Source organism: Hippopotamus amphibius, chromosome 6 (genome assembly GCF_030028045.1).
Source record: "Hippopotamus amphibius kiboko isolate mHipAmp2 chromosome 6, mHipAmp2.hap2, whole genome shotgun sequence".
In the NCBI taxonomy this organism is placed as follows: Eukaryota; Metazoa; Chordata; class Mammalia; order Artiodactyla; family Hippopotamidae; genus Hippopotamus; species Hippopotamus amphibius.
This window is the reverse complement of record NC_080191.1, coordinates 118,868,878-118,888,283: the sequence shown is the minus strand read 5'-3', so window position 1 is coordinate 118,888,283 and position 19,406 is coordinate 118,868,878. Positions and strand designations below refer to the sequence as shown.

At 38.2% G+C, this 19,406-nt stretch overlaps 1 protein-coding gene across 7 annotated transcripts in view; it reads left to right on the top strand.

Annotated features, from left to right (window-relative positions):
* PIK3CB (phosphatidylinositol-4,5-bisphosphate 3-kinase catalytic subunit beta) overlaps positions 1-9,684 on the top strand; it is a 186,630-nt gene extending 176,946 nt beyond the window's left edge. For all 7 annotated transcript variants that reach the window (XM_057738334.1, XM_057738336.1, XM_057738338.1 and 4 more), the window contains 5 exons: positions 1,134-1,301; positions 2,343-2,466; positions 6,466-6,611; positions 7,704-7,836; positions 8,182-9,684. In XM_057738334.1, coding sequence (XP_057594317.1) covers positions 1,134-1,301; positions 2,343-2,466; positions 6,466-6,611; positions 7,704-7,836; positions 8,182-8,319 — 709 coding nt within the window. In that variant the 3' untranslated portion in view covers positions 8,320-9,684. The remainder of the gene's footprint in view (positions 1-1,133; positions 1,302-2,342; positions 2,467-6,465; positions 6,612-7,703; positions 7,837-8,181) is intronic.
* Positions 9,685-19,406: the final 9,722 nt, after the last annotated feature.

Here is a 19,406-nt window from a genome sequence, read left to right as displayed (position 1 = left end):
GAAGGCCTTGTGAGCTACAATAAGCATGTTGACTTTCACGCAGGTGAGAAGCCATTGCCAAAATTTCTGTCAGGGGAATGACACAGTATGAATATATATATATATTTTTTAATTAATTAATTTATTTATTGGCTGCATTGGGTCTTCATTGCTGCACACGGGCTTTCTCTAGTTGCGGCATGCGGAGGCTGCTCTACATTGTGGTGTGTGAGCTTATTGCGATGGCTTCTCTTGTTGCAGAGCATGGGCTCTAGGCGCGTGGGCTTCAGTAGTTGCAGCACATGGGCTCAGTAGTTGTGGCTTATGGGCTCTAAAGCGCAGCCTCAATAGTTGTGGCGCACAGGCTTAGCTGCTCCGCGGCATGTGGGATCTTCCTGCAGCAGGGATCAAACCCGTGTCCCCTGCATTGGCAGGCAGATTCTTAACCACTGTACCACCTAGGAAGCCCTGTATGAATATATTTTAAGTGGATTATGTTGCTGTCGCATTTAGCACAGACTGCTGTGGAAGCAGGGAGACTAATTAGGAAACTTGAATAATTGAATAGGGGTTGGTGGTGATCTAGACTAGGGGTGGTAGCTTAAGGAAGGATGGAGACAGAGAACTACTTAGACTCTATGCATTTTCAAGATAGGTAAATATTAGACATGAGAGGAAGAGTGAAAGATTACGTTAAGGTTGTGGGCTTGAACAACTGTAGGGATGGAGTTGCTGTTAACCAAGGTAATGTGTAAAGTGCTTAGCCTGCTGTGTGGCACCTACTAGATGCTTCCTGAAGGGTGGTTCCCTTCCCTGGAATTTAGGGTAAAAGTGAAAGACTTTTCTTTTATCTGATGTGCTTCTGTCCACCTATGCATACAAATAGAATATTTCACCAGAATAATTAGGTAAGAAATTATACATTTAGCTGGCACATTGGGGTTCTAGTGAATTACTCCATCTGTTGACCAAGATATTTACTCTCTAACAGAAAGTGGAACTATTATTTTTCTATGTGACAGATACAGTAATGGCAAGGGTATCAGTAGCAATAAAACTTTTAAAAAAATCAAAGCAAAAACATACTCTGTCAGTGTTTTTTTTTATGGGTAACATAGACATGTGACTCTTTATGCCCACTTTTTTCTTTTCAGGATGCTGCCTTATGGCTGTTTAGCAACAGGAGACCGCTCTGGCCTCATTGAAGTTGTGAGCACCTCTGAAACAATTGCTGACATTCAGCTGAACAGTAGCAATGTGGCTGCAGCAGCAGCCTTCAACAAAGATGCCCTTCTGAACTGGCTTAAAGAATGTAATTCTGGGTTAGTGTATTTTGTTTGATTATCATTCTTCTGAACAGACCGCCAAACAAAGTAACTGTTCTTCCAGTTAGAATCATCAGTGTCCTACAGGAAATATTAGTTTTATTTATTGCTTCATTTCAGGTTAGATCAAAAGGACAAATAGGCCTTCCTAAAGTCTTACAGACAGTTAGCACTGAATTCTACTTTATCTAGAATAAATTTCAGAGCTGGGCAGTAGTTTAAAAATCTTAAGAATTTTAGTATTTAACAAATAACATATAAATTTTTAAGTGCATGAACTTCTGTAATTATGTGAATGTATGAACCTAAGTAAATTTTTAGTAGATTTTTACAATAGAAGTAAATGGATTTGTAGACTGATCTCTCCAAACTAAAAAATACAGTGCTAGGAATTATGTTATTTGTAGTTATTGTGTTGGAAAATCCCTAATACATAGGTAATTAAGGAATTTCACAGTGAGGGGAAAGTATTTTTGGCTAACGGACTTTGAAGTCAAGCATAAATGTTATCATTGGCAAAATTCAAGAAGTGTATATGAGAATTAGTTTTCAAATTTTGACTTTTGGGCATTGTCCCTAAAGGGTCTATATTAGTTACTTCTGATTTAAGTCAGTGACTTACATGGTTGGAACTGCAATACTTAACTCTTAAATACAGAATTCTAGTCTTTGGTCAAAACTACAAAAATGTTCCAAAGCCCAGCATCGTCCGGCAAAGCTGACGGTCTCCTCTCATTACTATGCATATAAACCTACCCCCATCCCCACTGAAACGTGAGCGCCAGGACACAGCAGTTTGGAAAGTTGGTGTCCAGTTATTTGGTGTCTTTGAGCCAGCTTGCTGACTCCTCCTTGCCCCGCTTCTCTGATCATCTTCCTCACTCTCTTGGCTGATCCGACATCTTCTCCTCATATGGTTTTGACAGCTGTGTTGCGTTCTCCTCACATTAGAAAGAAACAGAAGTGTGGATTGAGTCCATCCCATACATTGAGTACATCCCAAAACTTTTCTTGCTTCTCTTTTTTTCTCTTGTTCAGGGATGACCTGGACCGAGCCATTGAGGAGTTTACCTTGTCCTGTGCCGGCTACTGTGTAGCTTCTTATGTCCTTGGGATTGGTGACAGGCATAGTGATAACATCATGGTTAAAAAAACTGGCCAGGTAAGTGGCTTCCCAGAGTCTGCCAAGGGCCTCAGTGATGCTGTTACTTACACGCAGCACAATCTCTTGTGAAACTCAGATTCTTTATGATTCTCAGAGTTATGTCTTTGTCTTTCCTTTTATTTCCCACCCCTTGTTCCATTTACCATCTGCTTCATATATTGGTTCATTTGCTTCAAGTTAGGTGATAAGCATTTATTTAAATGTTTAAAAAATTATTCAGGTTATTTACAAGTGACCTATTCCTTCAGTATGAGAAATTGTATTGAGGACACATATGTACATAAGAGTAGAAGGAGCAGGTAATGTGCGGGATGTATTAACTTTAAAGAAGGTAAGTGTTAAAAAAAGAAAAAGTTGAGACAAACCCCACTGGAGCCATTTTCTCTTTTAGAAGATCAAATCTAGTCATCTTTTGGGAGTAAGGAGAAATGGAGTATGAATAATATCATTTTGGGGTAGCTAGGGAAATAGACCAGGTTATTTAATATAAAGGAGCTCTTAGTTTTGAAATGCAAAGTTTATCATTCTTCGGAGTGACTTTTGTTTGTTAATTCTTTTATACTAAGCAAAGACAGATGGAATAATTTGAGATATTTTTCAGTTTAGCCACCCTTGGAATTCCCTGACACTAGAGGCATTCCAGAATGAAAATCTGTGAGTCACTATGTGAACTCTGGCTCCAGGTGGGACCCAGAGTTTTACATCTCCTTGGAGATCTGGGTAGTTCTGGCTTAGGCTTTGAGAGTTGAACTTTGTGTTCACATGTTAAAGCATTCCCTTGCACTTCTGGTTAATCAGGTTCAAACATAGGTTTTTCTCCATTCTTTCCTGACCTCTTCTAATATAATTGAGGAATAAAAAATATGTAAATTCAAGAAGGCAAAGATAGTAGGAAAAGAGGCCACAGTGGGTGAAAGACATCAACATATTTGGGGTGAGCGAACGCAAAATGGAAAAATGGCAGTGACTTAGCATAGCTGAGAAAACGGTTACTTGTAGAAGGGTATGTCAGTCTGAGGAAAGCTCTGGAATCAGAGGCATTAGGTGCTGCTGAAGATGGGGAAAGGGGAAGAGGCTGAAAAGAGGATTGATTGGCAATTTATATTAGGTGCTCATGTCTCCTTCCTAACTCCGAGGAGGACTAGAAGATTTATTCTCTGAAAAACCTATTGTTCTGACTCAAGGACGAACAGATTCTACAGAAGCTTAAGAGTGAGGTGCCATTTTAAAAATGGGGCATGATAAACGGTGTGGTGCCCAGCCACTTCTGCTTGCTTTGCTCCAAGAACAGTAGCAACCAGGTGTGTATTCTCACTCTCGCAAGAGACTAGATGGTTCAACTCAAGAGAATCTGATTGGTTCCCGTGAAAAGGATTACAGATCCTGACAGTTGAGGTCTCTCCCCAGTTACTCTGTAAGCAAGCCCGCTGATTGACAAGCCTACCATGTCTGTAGATTTTTCATTCATCTTTTTAGTGACTCATTCTTAAATATGAATGGTCAGCCAAAGATTATCAGACAGTTGTGGAAAGCCTTCACCATGAAATAGGTGGAGGTAGAGACCAAAACGACAATAGATAGAGACCAAAACAAGCAAAATGGGGGAAAACAGAACTCTGGGGAAACAGAGTAACTGTAGTAAACAGAGGATGATTTGAAAAGTAAAAACAAAAAAGACGTTGCATCTATGAAGTAATAAGTTTCTATTTTTAAAAATCAGAAAATAGAATTCTTGGAAATTAAAAACATAAAATTAAAATAGAGTAAATATAAACAAAAGATCAACTAACATTTCTTGAACTCTTTAACTTGTAGAAAGCACAGTTCTTTAAGTTCTTTATATATGTTAACTCCTTCAATCCTTATGACAGCCTTACTGAGTAAGTGGTAGTATTATCCCCATTTACAGGTGAGAAAATTGACACAACAGAGAGTGGACATGTCAGGATTTAAATTCTGTCAGTTTGGCCCAGATTCTGTTTTTTAGACACCATATTGCCCTTTAATATCCCCGAAAGGACCAATATATCTGATAAGTAGAAGAAAGAGGATCCAGAAATGATAGAGAATCAGTCCAGGGAGGTTCACCATCTAGCCTAATACAAGTTACAGAAGGAAGTGACACACAAGAGGAAAGGAAGGAACTTAACCCAGCAAATAATAACAAAGACATCTCCCAAAGCTGGTGTTTGTGACTATCCAGTCAAAAGGGCACAAAAGTTCCCTTACAGTGGATGAAAAGACCCTTACTAGGGCCATTCACCATGACATTTCAGTGCATCAGGCAAAAAGTGAAGGTCTTAAAACTTTGCCAGAGACATAGCAGGCCACATACCAGGGTTCAGGAGTCAGAAAGACTTGACTTAATAGCAGTGCTGGAAACTATACAACAGTGGAAATTAGCCTTCATAATTTTGAGTGAAAATGATTTCTAACCTAGAATTCTATACCAGACTTTCAGTATGAATTAGAATAAAAACATTTTCAAACATAACAAGGTTTCAAAAGCTGTATCTCCTCTGCATCTTTTTTCAGGAGGATGCCAGAACAAGGGCATTCATGAAAATAAGGGTCTAAACCAGTAGTTCTCAACTGGGGTGCTTTTGCCCCAGGGGACATTTATCAGTGCCTGAAGACGTTTCTGGTTGTCGTGACTGGGGAGGGGAATATTCTCCAGGCCTCTGTGGGTAGAGGCTGGGGATGCTGCCAGACATCTTATAGTGTACAAGATAGAACCTCACAGCAAAGAATTATAGGGCTCAAATGTCAGTAGTGCTGATATTGAGAAAGCCTGGTCTACACCAAAAGAGAACATGATGTGGGACCCAGGAAACAGGGACTCCATATGGGAGGAGAGTGAAGGTTGAGCACAGGGTGATGGTTCTGTGGCCAGCCTAGAGAACAGCCAGCCCAGACAGGAGCTAACAGATAACCTGACCTTGTTGAAAACTGTTTTGAAATGATTTTCAGATTTTTAAGATTTTGTGAAGAATTAATGACCAGATCATAGAGCACTAAGACAAAAAAAGAGTTTTATAAAGGAAAAAGATGAGCAAAAAAAGGGAGTGTGGTCATAGTAGACCATCACCACACGGCTTAGCTTCGAGATGTATCTATATAGCTTGAACCATATAAACACTGGATATTGATTTAACCAGAAGTTATGACATAGTGTGCTGCATTGTGAGGCATTACATCAGCACCAGAGCACTAAATCTTTTTTTATGTATGTATTTATGTGTTTATTTATTTAGGCTGCTTTGGGTCTTTGTTGCTGCACGCGAGTGGGGACAGCTGTCTCTAGTTGCGGCAAGCGGGGGCTACTCTTCATTGCGGTGTGTGGGCTTCTCATTGCAGTGGCTTCTCTTGTTGCAGAGCCACAGGCTCTAGACATGTGGGCTCAGTAGTTGTGGCACACGGGCTTAGTTGCTCTATGGCATGTGGGATCTTCCTGACCCAGGGATTGAACCCGTGTCCCCTGCATTGGCAGGCAGATTCTCAACCGCTGCACCACCAGGGAAGTCCCAAGAGTACTAAATCTTTACCTTCCATAATAATCCAAAATTAGGAAGTAAAAAATAAGTATAAACATTACTATTTAGAAAAATGGAGGCATATATCAGGAAAAACGTGAAAGAATGAGGAGCAGTTAGAGGGGACTGGTGGGGCAAGGATGTACCCTCGTTTTGTTTCTGTGTATAAAACTATTTGACTTTTTAAAGTCAGACATGTTTATTATTTGGATGTATTTTTCTGTTTAAAGATTCATCTTTCTCACTGGGTATATGCAGTTTAATATCAGGGTTATTATTGAATGTAAGACCTTCAAAAGTTAGAAGTGTTTTTTTCCCAAATGATCCAGGAAGCTGTGAAAAGAGAGAAGGACTCTGATGACATTGGATGTAGTGCTTGGAGGATCTAGGACTGCTGAGGCCTTACATTTTTATTTGGAACCCACTAGAAAAAAGGGGAAATTAAATCCCATTTGTTTTCCAGCTCTTCCACATTGACTTTGGACATATTCTTGGAAATTTCAAGTCTAAATTTGGCATTAAAAGGGAGCGAGTGCCTTTTATTCTTACCTATGATTTCATTCATGTGATTCAACAAGGAAAAACAGGAAACACGGAAAAATTTGGCAGGTAAGTATTGTCCTTCTCTCAACATAAACACATCTAATGTTTTCTCAACTGATCAGCTGGACTAGCATTTAGCTGAGAGATATATTTAGATTGGGGAGATAGTCGGCCTGCTAACAGGAGGCTTTTGGGGAATTTGCCTGTCAGATCCTGTTCTCTTTATTTAAAATGCTAGAAATTTGAAATAAATTACTGTTTTATTTTAATAGTATACTACCTTTTGCCGTATTAGAAAATTCTCTGAAACTGTTAAGACATTTGATAGTGGGATGCTGAGAGGGATTGGCATTTTTGCTGTCATTCTATGTGAATAAGAGAATCAGGGTTCAGGGAAAGACTATGTAATCTCTGATCTATTCCTTTCTATTTGTATGTTTCCAAGGACATTACTTGTCTTCTTGTCTTTATTTCTTCATTTTAAGTGGGGACGAAAATAATAAAATTTCAAGGCTATTTTGATAATGAGAGATATGTTATATGATGTGACCAGTTCATACCATATGCTTACAAAATGATTGCTATTGTCATTTCCAGTTCTGCCTGGGTTTCTGCAGAATATATCTCTGAATCCATTTTTCTCTTTGGCAACATTAGGGAGGTAGTATTGGGTGGTCCTCTTGAATGACCATCTTAAAGAGGAGAGAGAGGGAAGCCAAGATGACAGGAAGGTACAATGCAAAAGCATTGACACTGATATGGGGGACATTAAAGAAATTAAATATCTGGAGTCAGACCACAAATCTGGAATCTAGAAATATGGTTAGAAATCCTTATGGGTTATAATTACCACTTCTTTTATAATTAATTTTTGTGTCTCATAGAATTAAAAAGCCTTGATTAAATGTTACATTGCCTTTTATCATAGAATTTCTATTTAGTTTTGTTTTTGAAAAAGATATGTGTGGTTTTGATTTATTTTATGTACATTTTAGTCCTGGGAAATTTTTAAAAAAGTAAAACTCAGAAATGAACCTTTCGTTCAGCAGAAATTTTCCTGCTCTATAGAAAGTCTAGCTATATCTCTCATTTTCCTTTATGAAATTTGCTATTTCCATTCTAACATCATACTCTTGTGATTTGCTGCATCAACTAAAGGTTCCGTCAGTGTTGTGAGGATGCATATCTGATTTTACGGCGGCATGGGAATCTCTTCATCACTCTCTTTGCACTGATGTTGACGGCAGGGCTTCCTGAGCTCACATCAGTCAAGGATATACAGTATCTTAAGGTATAAACCTCTTTTCTTTGTAGATTGGACTTTGTGAGCATAGAGCTCAGCTCTGCTTACCTATTTCATTCAGATGTTCAAAGGGAATGGAACAAAGTCATTTCCTGTGAGACAAGCAGCTAAGTAATTGTCTTGCAGGAATCGTAATTTCATTTCATCTTCAAAAACCCTTTGGCAGAGGTCATATTATCACTATACCTTGGTGTTCATTCTCTCTTCTGTAAATGGTATTTGAATAAGAACATGGAGTACACTGCATGGCCAAGCCAGCCTCCTGCAGACTTTGAAATTTGCACCTCACTACAGAGAATGTATAAAATCAGATTTTTTTCCCTTCGTTTTCAGGATTCTCTTGCCTTAGGGAAGAGTGAAGAAGAAGCACTCAAGCAATTTAAGCAAAAATTTGATGAGGCACTCAGGGAAAGCTGGACTACTAAAGTGAACTGGATGGCCCACACAGTTCGGAAAGACTACAGATCTTAACGATCATCCTTTGCTCCTAATGTATTTGTTGGTTTTATTTACTTTTCATTTTGCACTTGCACTAAATTGAACATGACCCTGGCAGAGATGTTATAAAGGGAATGAAATCCTGGAATCCAGAGTTAAATTAAGAACAAGGCATCCCACAAAAACCTAATCTGAACAATCCCTGATGACCACCCTCTGCTTTTTGAATGCTTCCAAGATTCATCATGAAAACTGTCAACATTATGGATAATCATTTCCTGCTGACTTTGCACGCCAAGGAATGCTACTAGAGATTGTTTTTTGTCTTTTTTTTTTTTTTAAGTATTTGGTACTTTTCTGGAAAGGTGTAAATACTTCTTTTTCCTATTGTGACCAAGTGTTATCACTCAGCCAACTTATCCACACCAGGGGACCAGTAGCTGTTCTTACTTTCCAAATGAGGCTTAAAAGAAACCTTTTTTTCTTCCTTTTTTAAATTGTATAAATTACAAATTATAATTTGAAATTATGATTATTTTTCAAAAGAAATCTTTTACACCTGTGGAAACATTAATTCTTTTGTTGATATTTATCTACCATGATAGCATCATCCCAGCCAGACTTGCTGAAAATCTACTTGGTGAGGCAAATATAATTTATGCTGCATATATATTTATAAAATTTCTAGCGGGAGTTCTATATAAAAAGATGTTATTTTGATTTTCTGCAGCCTGTGTTTTAAAGTTTTACAAAAGCAGAGCTTTTTCCTAAGTTACTTTTTAGTTAACTATGTGATCCAGTTCTTCCAGCTGCTTCTATAATGAGGCACATATTAATACAGTTTTTACATGGTATCTATGAAAGACTTCACTTCATAGAGCATTAATACTTGAGCAAATGTATCCAAGACAGAAAGCAAATGAAAAGGAAACTATTTATAGAATAAAACTCCAGGCCTAAAATTCAGTATTTTAGTAAAATGCCAGCTGTTCTTACTGTATTTATTAAAACTTGTAATAATGTGATTTTTCAAGGATATTAGTTCAAATTGAAATGTTTCATGCCACATGGAATTCTTTAATTTATTTGTTGAGGTACCATATATTTAGGGTGCTAGATGGCAGATGATGTTAATATGTGCAATAGGAACTACTGGCTTGAATGTGTAAATGGAGGCTCTTTCTGAGTACTGGCAACATCCAGCAAAACTATTGCTTATTCTCGAAAGACTATTGGGAGCTCTCAATCCTCAATGACATGGGAAAGAGAACTGAGTATTTGCCCTGTGACTGAGTTTTCTATAGGAATTTTATTATTAAAGATTGTTTAATTTTGTTGTCTTCCTTAATGTTCTCAGTCAAATAAATGGGTGAGCTGGTTTTGGCTGCTCTTGGGATGTGTGGGCCTCTTCTTTATGAGCAGCACAGGCCTTTGTACCTTGGCACTGGGACTCTAAGAAATGGTCAAGTCAGAAGACAAACCAACCTCAGGCATTAGCTAAGGCTCATGGCCTTCCGTGACTTCTCTCCTTGTTTCCCAACCCCATCAGGCAATATGGGATGCTTCTTGGACTTTGGTTGGGAACCTGAGGCAAGAGGGTGTCCTCACCAAGTTTCCATGCTTTTGGGAGATATCCTGAAGTCTGGAAGAATGTCCCTTCGGTTACTGGGTACCCAAGGCCAGACTAGCCACTTTGTAGCTGTCTTTCCTTGGGCAGTGGCTCAGAGCACGGTTTCTTGGAAATAACTCAGCTGATGGTGGTGCTTGAGCTCTGAACTGACCATTCCCAGGGCTGCTGTGGATTCAGTGAGAGTTCCGGCAATAGGACTGTAGAAAGACAGGTTTGCTCTGGGATCTTTGTGTGATAGTAGTCCACCATTTCATGCACCAGGTTACGGGTCAGTGGTTTGGAGAGTGGTGAGCATTGCCAGGCAGAAGTGGACACCGCCACTGTTTCCGGATGGTCTCCTCAGCCCATAGGTTCCTTGGTAAATATATGCTAAATCAGTGCATAGTGAATGTCTTCAAGAGTAAGAAAGGGAAAGGAACCTCCCCAGACAGTGCTGGACCTGAGGCCAGCATGGCTCTTGACTGTCCTGCCTCTGCTCTAGGCCCCCATAGATAGCATGGTAGCCCTCAGCAGCTGCTAAGCACTCCTAGCACTGCTAAGGTGCTCCCTACCCACTTGCTGACTTGCACGTCTCTGATTCTCAGGCACTCTGCCTGAGCCAGAGAGATGGAGGTGAAAGGCAGAGGATAGCCAGCCTCCAGGGTGGGTTAGGGGTCTGGGCTGCAGGAACAGTGCCTTGCCTGGGGGCTGGTTACCCAGTGCCTTGGCTCCCTGTCTTTTGGTTCTTTGCCAAAACAAGATTTTGAAGGCTTTATACGTTTCCATGCTTGAGGACAGCATCTGTATCTACCCAGGTCTGGGAAGACAAAGGATGACTTTGTTGAATCAAGTAATTACTGAGTATTCTCTTCATGTCTATAGTCAGACCCTGGGCTACGGAGGCAGGTATTTGCAGTCCAGCTCTGCCTCTCTGACCCTGGAGTAAGGTTGTTGGTTTTTTTTCCCCTCAGGGTCTGAGCTTCCTATTTGTAAAGTGGGATTAGTAATAACTGCCCTACTCACTTCTGTGGGAGAGGCTAGTTTAACACTGTGAATGGGAACATGTGCTGAGTCCCAAATGAGAGACAATCTTATTTCTTTCCCTGCTTCCCCCTCCTGAAGGCCACTGAAAGGAGGAATCTCAGGGAAGGGAAACCCCTTCCAGAGCTCTGTGCCTGTCCCTTGTCTTCCAGCGCATTCTCAGTTCTGCCTTGCCCAGGCCATAGCCCTGACTGTCAGCATCAGATCTTAGCCAGGCACCCTGTAATGCAGGGATCACTTGCCTGCAGATGGTGAAAGATTGATCCACGTTGTGTAGAGAAGAGAGGTGCCGTGCCATGTGACTCTGACAAGCAGCTTTTGTCAAGACCCAGACAAGAGCTGTAGTTTCAAAAATAAAATAAGGGCTTCCTAGGTGGCTCAGTGGTTATGAATCCACCTGCCAATGCAGGGGACACGGGTTCGATCCCTGCTCCAGGAAGATCCCATATGCTGTGGAGCAACTAAGTCCATGTGCCACAACTATTGAGCCTGTGCTTTAGAGCCCATGAGCCATAACTATTGAGCCATGTGTCGCAACTACTGAAGCCCACGTGCCTAAAGCCTGTGCTCCACAACAAGAGAAGCCATGGCAATGAGGAGCCCGCGCACCACAATGAAGAGTAGCCCCTGCTCACCACAACTAGAGAAAGCCCGTGTTCAGCAATAAATAAATTTATTTAATAAAATAATAAAATAAAGCTGTAGTTTCCTGGAGAAGTGGGCCTCTGAGCTGAGTCTTCAAGGACAGGTAGGAGCTAGGTGAAGGGGCAATGGGAAGAGCATATTAGGCAGGAAGGTACAATATATTTAAAGCATGATCCATGGGCCTTAACAGGATCAACAACTACTTATTTCCACCTGCCTCTTCCCCTTCCTCCACACCAGAATGCTGCATCTCTTCCCAGGCAGGATCTAAACACCACTCATCATCCTGGAGCCTCTTCCTCTTTCAGTATTGGTCGCAGTTTTGTCCCTTTTTCCAGTGATTGGAAAACTGTCTGACATCACTTTCTGGGTTGTTCCTACATGAAAAATGTGTAACTAATGGATTTTTGGATCTCCTGATTCCTTTCCACTTTGAGCAAAGCCCAGGTTTAACACTTAGAAGTCTAGCCTTTCAGATCTTCACCTTCTTCTCTTCTACCTTTTTTTATTGTAGAAAAAGGCACATACAGAAAAATGCATAAAACAATAATGCATATAGCTAATATTAGCATATTATAGAGCAAACATCCAGGTAACCATCACACAGGTCAAGAAAGAAAGCTGACAACACCTCCAAAACCCTACAAGTTCCCCTTCCTGGCGAAGACTCCCTCTCTGCCCAGGTAATTATCACCTCTTCTTTTATGGCAGTCATCAGGATTCTTTCCCTCACCACTGTGTTTTTAAGATTCAGCTATTTAGTTGCATGTATCTCCAGTTCATTCTTTATCATGGCTGTATAGTATTCCATGCTACAGAGACCCTGTAATTTATATAGCCTTTATCCTGTTGGGACACATACAGGTTGTTTCTAGTTTGAGACTATTACAAATGATGCTGCTGTGGTAATTATAATTTATCTCCTGTTTGACATATGTACATACTTATTTGGATGTATATACTTAGGATTAAAATTTGATGGGTCATAGAATTATGCATATCTTATACTTTTTACCAAGTAATCATAAAATGAGTGGTTGTACCAATTTATTTTTCCCTGGTACTTAATTCTTGTTGCTCCACACTCTCACCAATACCCAGTTAACCAACATTTAAAAAATTATAGCCATTCTGGTGTTTACAGTGAGCTAATTTGCATTTCTCTGGTTAGTAATGACATTAAATTGCTTTTTCATATTTGTTTTTGGCCATTTGGATTTTCTTCTTTGTCAGATGCCTGCCTAAGTCCTTTATCCATTTATTAATTTGGTTACCGTTATTTTGGTTTTTTGTTTTATGGAAGGGTTTTTTAATTTTGCTTTCTGGTTTTTGTTATGTGAAATTCTGTATATATTTTGTATGCAAGCCTTATCTTTCTTCTGATAACACAAGATCTTAATTTTAATGTCAAATTTATCATTTTCCTTTATGGTTAATATCTCTTATGTAGTATTCCCTATCCCAATTTTAGCTTTTATAATAACAGTCTTTATCTGCATCCCATAAGTTTTGATATGAAGTCTTTTCATCACCATTCAATAGAAAATATTTTCTAATTTTCATTTTGGTTTCTTTGTGGCCTGGTTACTTAAAAGTATGTTTATTAATTTCCAAATTCACATGGATTTTCTTATTGCTTTGTTATTGATTTCTAGATTGGATGGCATTCGCAGAACATATCTATATGAGTTAAATTCTTTCAAATTTGTGGGACTTTTTTTTATGACTCACAATATTGTCAAGTTTTATAAATGGTCAGTGTGCACATGAAAAAATCCGTATTTCAAAGTTATCCGCTCAACTGTTTTACATATGTTCATTAGATCAATTCTGCTCTGTTTAAATTTATATTTTTTTACTGAATTTTTTACTGAATTTTTGCCTAGCATATATGAAAATAAGTTAAAATACCCCACTATGATTTTGGATTTGCCTATTCTAGTTAAAATTTTTATTCTAGACAGTTTGAAGCAATATTGTTAGGTGCATCCAAATTTAGAGGTGATTTATATCCCTGCTGAATTGAACCATGTAAAAAGTTAAAGTGTTAAACTGTTTCTGATAATGCATTTTGCCTTAATGTCTGTTTAACTGATATCAGGAGAGTTACATTAGCTTTCATTTGGTTAGTGTTTGCATGGTGTGTCCTTTTCTTGCAACCTTTTGGAATCCTTATATTATAAAATATTCCCCTGTAAATATCAGGTAGTTTTGTTTTTTAATCCACTCTGACAATCTTTACCTGTGAATTGAAACATTTAGTCAATTTACATTTAATGTAATTGCCTATATATTTGGGGTTAAGTGAATCATCTTACAACGTAGTTTTATTTTTCCTAGATTTTCTTTCTTTGTGTTCTTTTTTCAGTTATTTTCTTTCCAACTTTAATGGAATGCTGAAGTAACTTTTCTCATTAATTTAGAAATCTTACACTCTTACCATTCTTTTGTTGGTTACACTAGATGACAACTTGCATATTAGACTTATCTGGTTCTAATGTTTATTGGTACTTTTATCATCTTCCCAGACAATGTAAGAACCTTAGAACTCTTTAAATCTGTTTGCTTCTCTCCCAACCTATATAATGTCATTGTTGGATTTTAATTATATATCAGTGTTAAATCTCATAAGAACGTATTGTTTTATACAGCTACTGTCATTAAATATACAGTTAACCCGCGAACAACATGGGGGTTGAGGGCGCCAACCTCCTGCACAGTCAGAAATCTGAATATATCTTTACAGTCACCCCTCCCTATATGTGGTTCCATATCAATGGATTCAGTCAACCCTGGATCATTTAGTACATATTTTGGGGGGGAAAAGTTTATTATAAGTGGACCTATGAAGTTCCAACCCATGTTGTTCAAAGGTCAACTGTATATACATTTTTACTATTATTATTGCTTTTTATCTTTTTCCCTGCATTTTCAAGCTTTCATCTGGGATCATTTGTTTCTTAGACCAAAGAATACCCTTTCATATTTGTTTAAGTTGTTCTACTCTTAATTCCTTCAACTTTTGTTTGCCTTGGAATAGAATTTTAGGTTGGAAGTTACTTATTTAAGCACTTTGAAGGGTTTTTTTCCATTGTCCTCTTGTTTATATCATTGTTTTCAAAAAGTTAACAGTATTTTAATGTGTATTTTTTTTCCCACTAGCCACTTTTTAGGATTTTATGTTTGTCTTTGGTTTTTAGCAGTTTTCCTATGATATGCTAAGGGCTGGTTTTCTTTCTATTCTTCCTGCTTGGTGTATGGAGATCTTCTTGAGTCTATAGCTTGCTTCCTTTCGTCATTTGGAAAATTCTCTTCAAATCTGCTTTTGCATTATTCTCTGTCCTTTTTGAACTCCATTTACACATATTTGACCTTTAACTATGTAGTCTATATTTTAATTACTCTCTTCTCTATAATCTCTTTGTATTTTTCTCCTATTTTCCTTTCACCTATTTCCCAGTTTATTATTTCTCTGAATTTTTAGTTATTCATTTCATTATTGTGGTTTTCAGTTCTACAGTTTCTATTTGGTTCTTTTGAAATTCTTCTGTGTATTTCTATTACTTTTCTGTTCTCTGTGAAATTTTCAGAGTTGTCTTTGTATTACCCTGAACATTTTAAACATAATTATGTTGAGCTTTACATCTAATGAATTCTTAATCTGCAGACCCTGTGAGTCTCTTTCTATTGTTGGTTACTTCTGTTGATGTCCATTCATGTTGTCCTGTTTTGTTTGCTCATTTATTTATTTATACTATATACTCACATCCAAAGTAACTCTTCTTTCAAGAACAGATCGAGACTTCCATGGTGGTGCAGTGGGACCACCTGACAATGCAGGGGATATGGGTTCGAGCCCTGGTCCAGGAAGATCCCACATGCTACGGAGCAACTGAGCCCGTGTGTCACAACTCCTGAGCCCGTGTGCTGCAACTACTGAAGAAGCTCATGCACCTAGAGCCCGTGCTCTGCAACAAGAGAAGCCACTGCAATGAGAAGCCTGTGCACCACAATGAAGAGTAGCCCCCATTCGCCACAACTAGAGAAAGTCTGTGGACAGCAACAAAGACCCAGTGCAGCCAAAAATAAAGAAATAAATAATAAATAAATCTTAAAAAAAAAAAAAAACAGATCGACCTTCTGTTTATTCTTATTTAAGTTATTGTCTTTGGGGTCCCATCCCAAAATGTGCGAGTTTTGCTAGAGTCCCCCAACAATGGCATTTCTGGACCCCAAGTTCATCTCCCTAGCCCTGCAAGGCTGTCCAAAGTGCCAATTGAATTCCTGGCCACCTGTTGCGGAATCAGTAAACATTCCCAAGATAAAATGGTTCCAAATGCCTGGATTAGTATTCTAGTTTCTGTTTCCTCCTCCATCTTGGCATAGAAATTCATCACTGCATTTTTAGCTTTCTGGTGCCTTCAAGAAGATATGTTTTATATTTTGACCAATTTTTCAGTTGTTAGCAAGAGATTTGTCAGCAATTACCTTTTCCACCTTTACTCCTTTCTCTACTAACTCTTTGTCCACTTTTATATAGCTTCTTCCTCATTTCATTGAGACTAATTTTATTAATTTTGTCACCAGCATTCTTGATGTTTGCCAAATCTAAAGGACACTTTTCAGTTATGCTTCTCGCCTTCTCAGCAGCAATTTGACATAGTTAACTATTCCTGTTTTATAATACTTTCTACATCTTAGGATTTGTCTTCTACATGTTAAGATTTTCCACTGTCTCAAAAATACTTCTCAGTCTGTTTTACTAACACTTTCTCTTCTATACAATCTGTTTTTCCTTTGTGCATTTCTTACAAAATTTTTTAACATAAATGCATAATTGCGGTCATAAATGTTTCATTTTTTAAAGTTGAAATCTTACTTTTTTTTCTTGAGTTGTGTTTGGTTACCCCCACCCTGCTGTCAACCTCATTCTCCATCCCCATTAGGTAGCTCATGTCACCTGTTTCTAACCTTTCATATTTCTGTCCATGCTAGTATAATTATATACGGAAAAAATATATATACACACATACGTTATACAAGTATATTTTTCTTTTCTTTCTTCCTTTTTTTTTTTTTTTTTACAGAATTGGACTATATCATGCCCACTTTTCTGCAACTTGCTTTGTTTTTTTTTAAGTATTTTTACTCAAAAATACTTTATGGAAATCTCTCCAGTTCATTCTTCTGAATGGCTGAATTGTAGTTAATGGTATATAATAGTTTATTCAATTATTTCTCTGTAGATGAGCATTCACAATTTCTAGTTTTTTCCCCTCACTGCACAATGCTGCAATAAACATCCTTGTAAAAATATCCTTATACTGATACAGATGGCTTCTATTTATTGGATAGATTCCCAAAGAGAAGGGTATGTGAGGTGTGTTTTGTGGGTTTTTTTTAAATTATTTTATTTATTGGCTGCATTGGGTCTTCATTGCTGCACACGGGCTTTCTCTAGTTGCTGTGAGCAGGGGCTACTCTTCATTGTGGTGTGCAGGCTCATTGTAGTGGCCTCTTGTTGCGGAGCTCAGGCTCTAGGCGCGTGGGCTTCAATAGTTGTGGCACATGGGCTCAATAGTTGTGACTCACAGGGTTATTTGCTCCATGGCACGTGGAATCTTCCCAGAGCAGGGCTCGAACCCATGTCCCCTGCATTGGCAGGCGGATTCTTAACCACTGCACCACCTAGGATGTCGTGTTGTGTTGTGTTTTAAAATACTTTATTACAAGTACTCTTTAAAATCTTTATTGAAATTTAAGCATTCATACAGAACATAACATACAGAGAAAGTAAAAATCATATTGGTATATAGCTTCATTAATTTTCACAAAGTGAATACATCTTTGTAAACAGCATCCACATCAAAAATAGAAAATTGCTATCATCCTAGAAATTTCTCTCATGCTCCTAGTTACTAACTACCCCCTAAAGTGAGCACTATGTGGACTTGTAAGACTGTATATTAATTTCTGCCTATTTTTGAGCTTTATAAAATGGAATTTTTAATTTAATAAATGTCAGATTGCTTTCCTAAGAACTTAAATTATTTATTTTCATCACCAAAGTGTGAAGGGGTAACCTTTCTTCCACATCTCAGTAATGTCATTGTTCTTTTAAATATTATTTGCTGTTTTCATTGTTAAAATAATACCGCTAATTATAAATTAATTTGAACATTTAAAAAATATATTTGTTGCCCATTTGGATTTCCTTTTCTGTAAATAGGCTATTAACATCCTTTATCCTTTTTACAGTTATCCTGACTTAGCAATTTTTAAAAGCTCTTTAATATTACAAGTTTCTTCTTATGGTATCTTTTGCTATACAACTTTTAAATTCCTTGATAATGAAATAGTTTGTCTTTTGTTGGATAGTTTCAGGATTTCCTTAGTGATCTCCCTTGCCTAAATGCTGTAGCTCTGCAGTGTTTAATCTTAGGGCTCCCTTCTTTTTTTTTCTCTCTACAGCCTTCCTAGTGCTCTTTCTCATTTCCGTTGTGTTCAATCTCCTATATGCTAATGATGCTCACGTGTATATCTCCATCCCAGACCTCTCCTCTGAGCTGCAGTAATACAAATCTCACTGCCCCTCATCTGTGAGGTGTGTGCTAGGTCCTGGGGGATACGGCAGTATGTGGTTCCCTGCCGTCAGAGCTCATTAGAGGATATAGACAGTGTGTGAAATGGAAGGGATGACTGGGAGACTTACTGATCTACTGCACATTTTGTACTGCTATCAGAGAAAGACTATAGTCAAAGGATTACATATCTATTAGAAAATGAAGACAATTCAATAGAAAAATAGGCAAAAGAAGTGAAAAGGTAATTCTTGGAAAAGGAAGCCTGAATGGCCAATTAACATGTAAGACTCTCAACTAGTAATTGGAGAAAATTAAAATGATACCATTTTATTTATTTATTTAGGCTGCACCCCACAACTTGTGAGATCTTGGTTTCCCAACCAGGGATTGAACCTTGCCCTTGGCAGTGAAAGCTCTGAGTCCTAACCACTGGACCACCAGGGAATTCCCATGACATACCATTTTTAAAAATCAATTGGATTGGCAAGACTCTGAAATCCTGACTGTCAAGTTTTGAAAATTTGAGGTAAAGAACTCTTGGTCAAAGTTTATAATGGTACAACCACCTTTGAGAGCAATTAGGCAACTCTAGTAAGATTTGCATTACTCTTTCATTCAGCAGTTCTACTTATTAGCATACCTAGAGCAGTGCTTCTCAGTCCTTGATGTGCATAAAAATCACCATGGGGTCTTGTTAAAACCCAGATTCTGATTCCGTAGGCTGGAAAGACCCATGATTCTTAATATCTAACAAGCTCCTAGATGATGTCGCTGCTGCTGGTCCAGGGACACACTTTAAATAGCAAAGCCCAAGAGAAACTGGAGCATATTCTCAAGGGACACACACAGAGCTGTTCATTAGTGCTTTGATGGTATAATGATCATCTGATACCTACTGAGGCAAGTGGATGGCTACATTCATATGGTTGAATGGAAGAGTTAAAAGGAACTGGAGTTACATGTACCAACCTAGATCAATCTCAAAGTCAATATGGAATGGGAAACAAGCAAGTTCCAGGAAGGATCCCTAGAATATAACATTTAAAGTTTTAAGTAATACTGTATTTTTTAGGGAGCTATACCTACACAGTTAGTACAGATTTGCCCGGAAATGGTAAACATCAGATTCATGATAGTGATTACTCCAGCGAGGGAGGGGCGTGGCAATAGCAAGGGCATGTGGCTCTTCAGTTGTATTTTATTTTTTTATAAATTATTTATTTTATTGGCTGTGTTGGGTC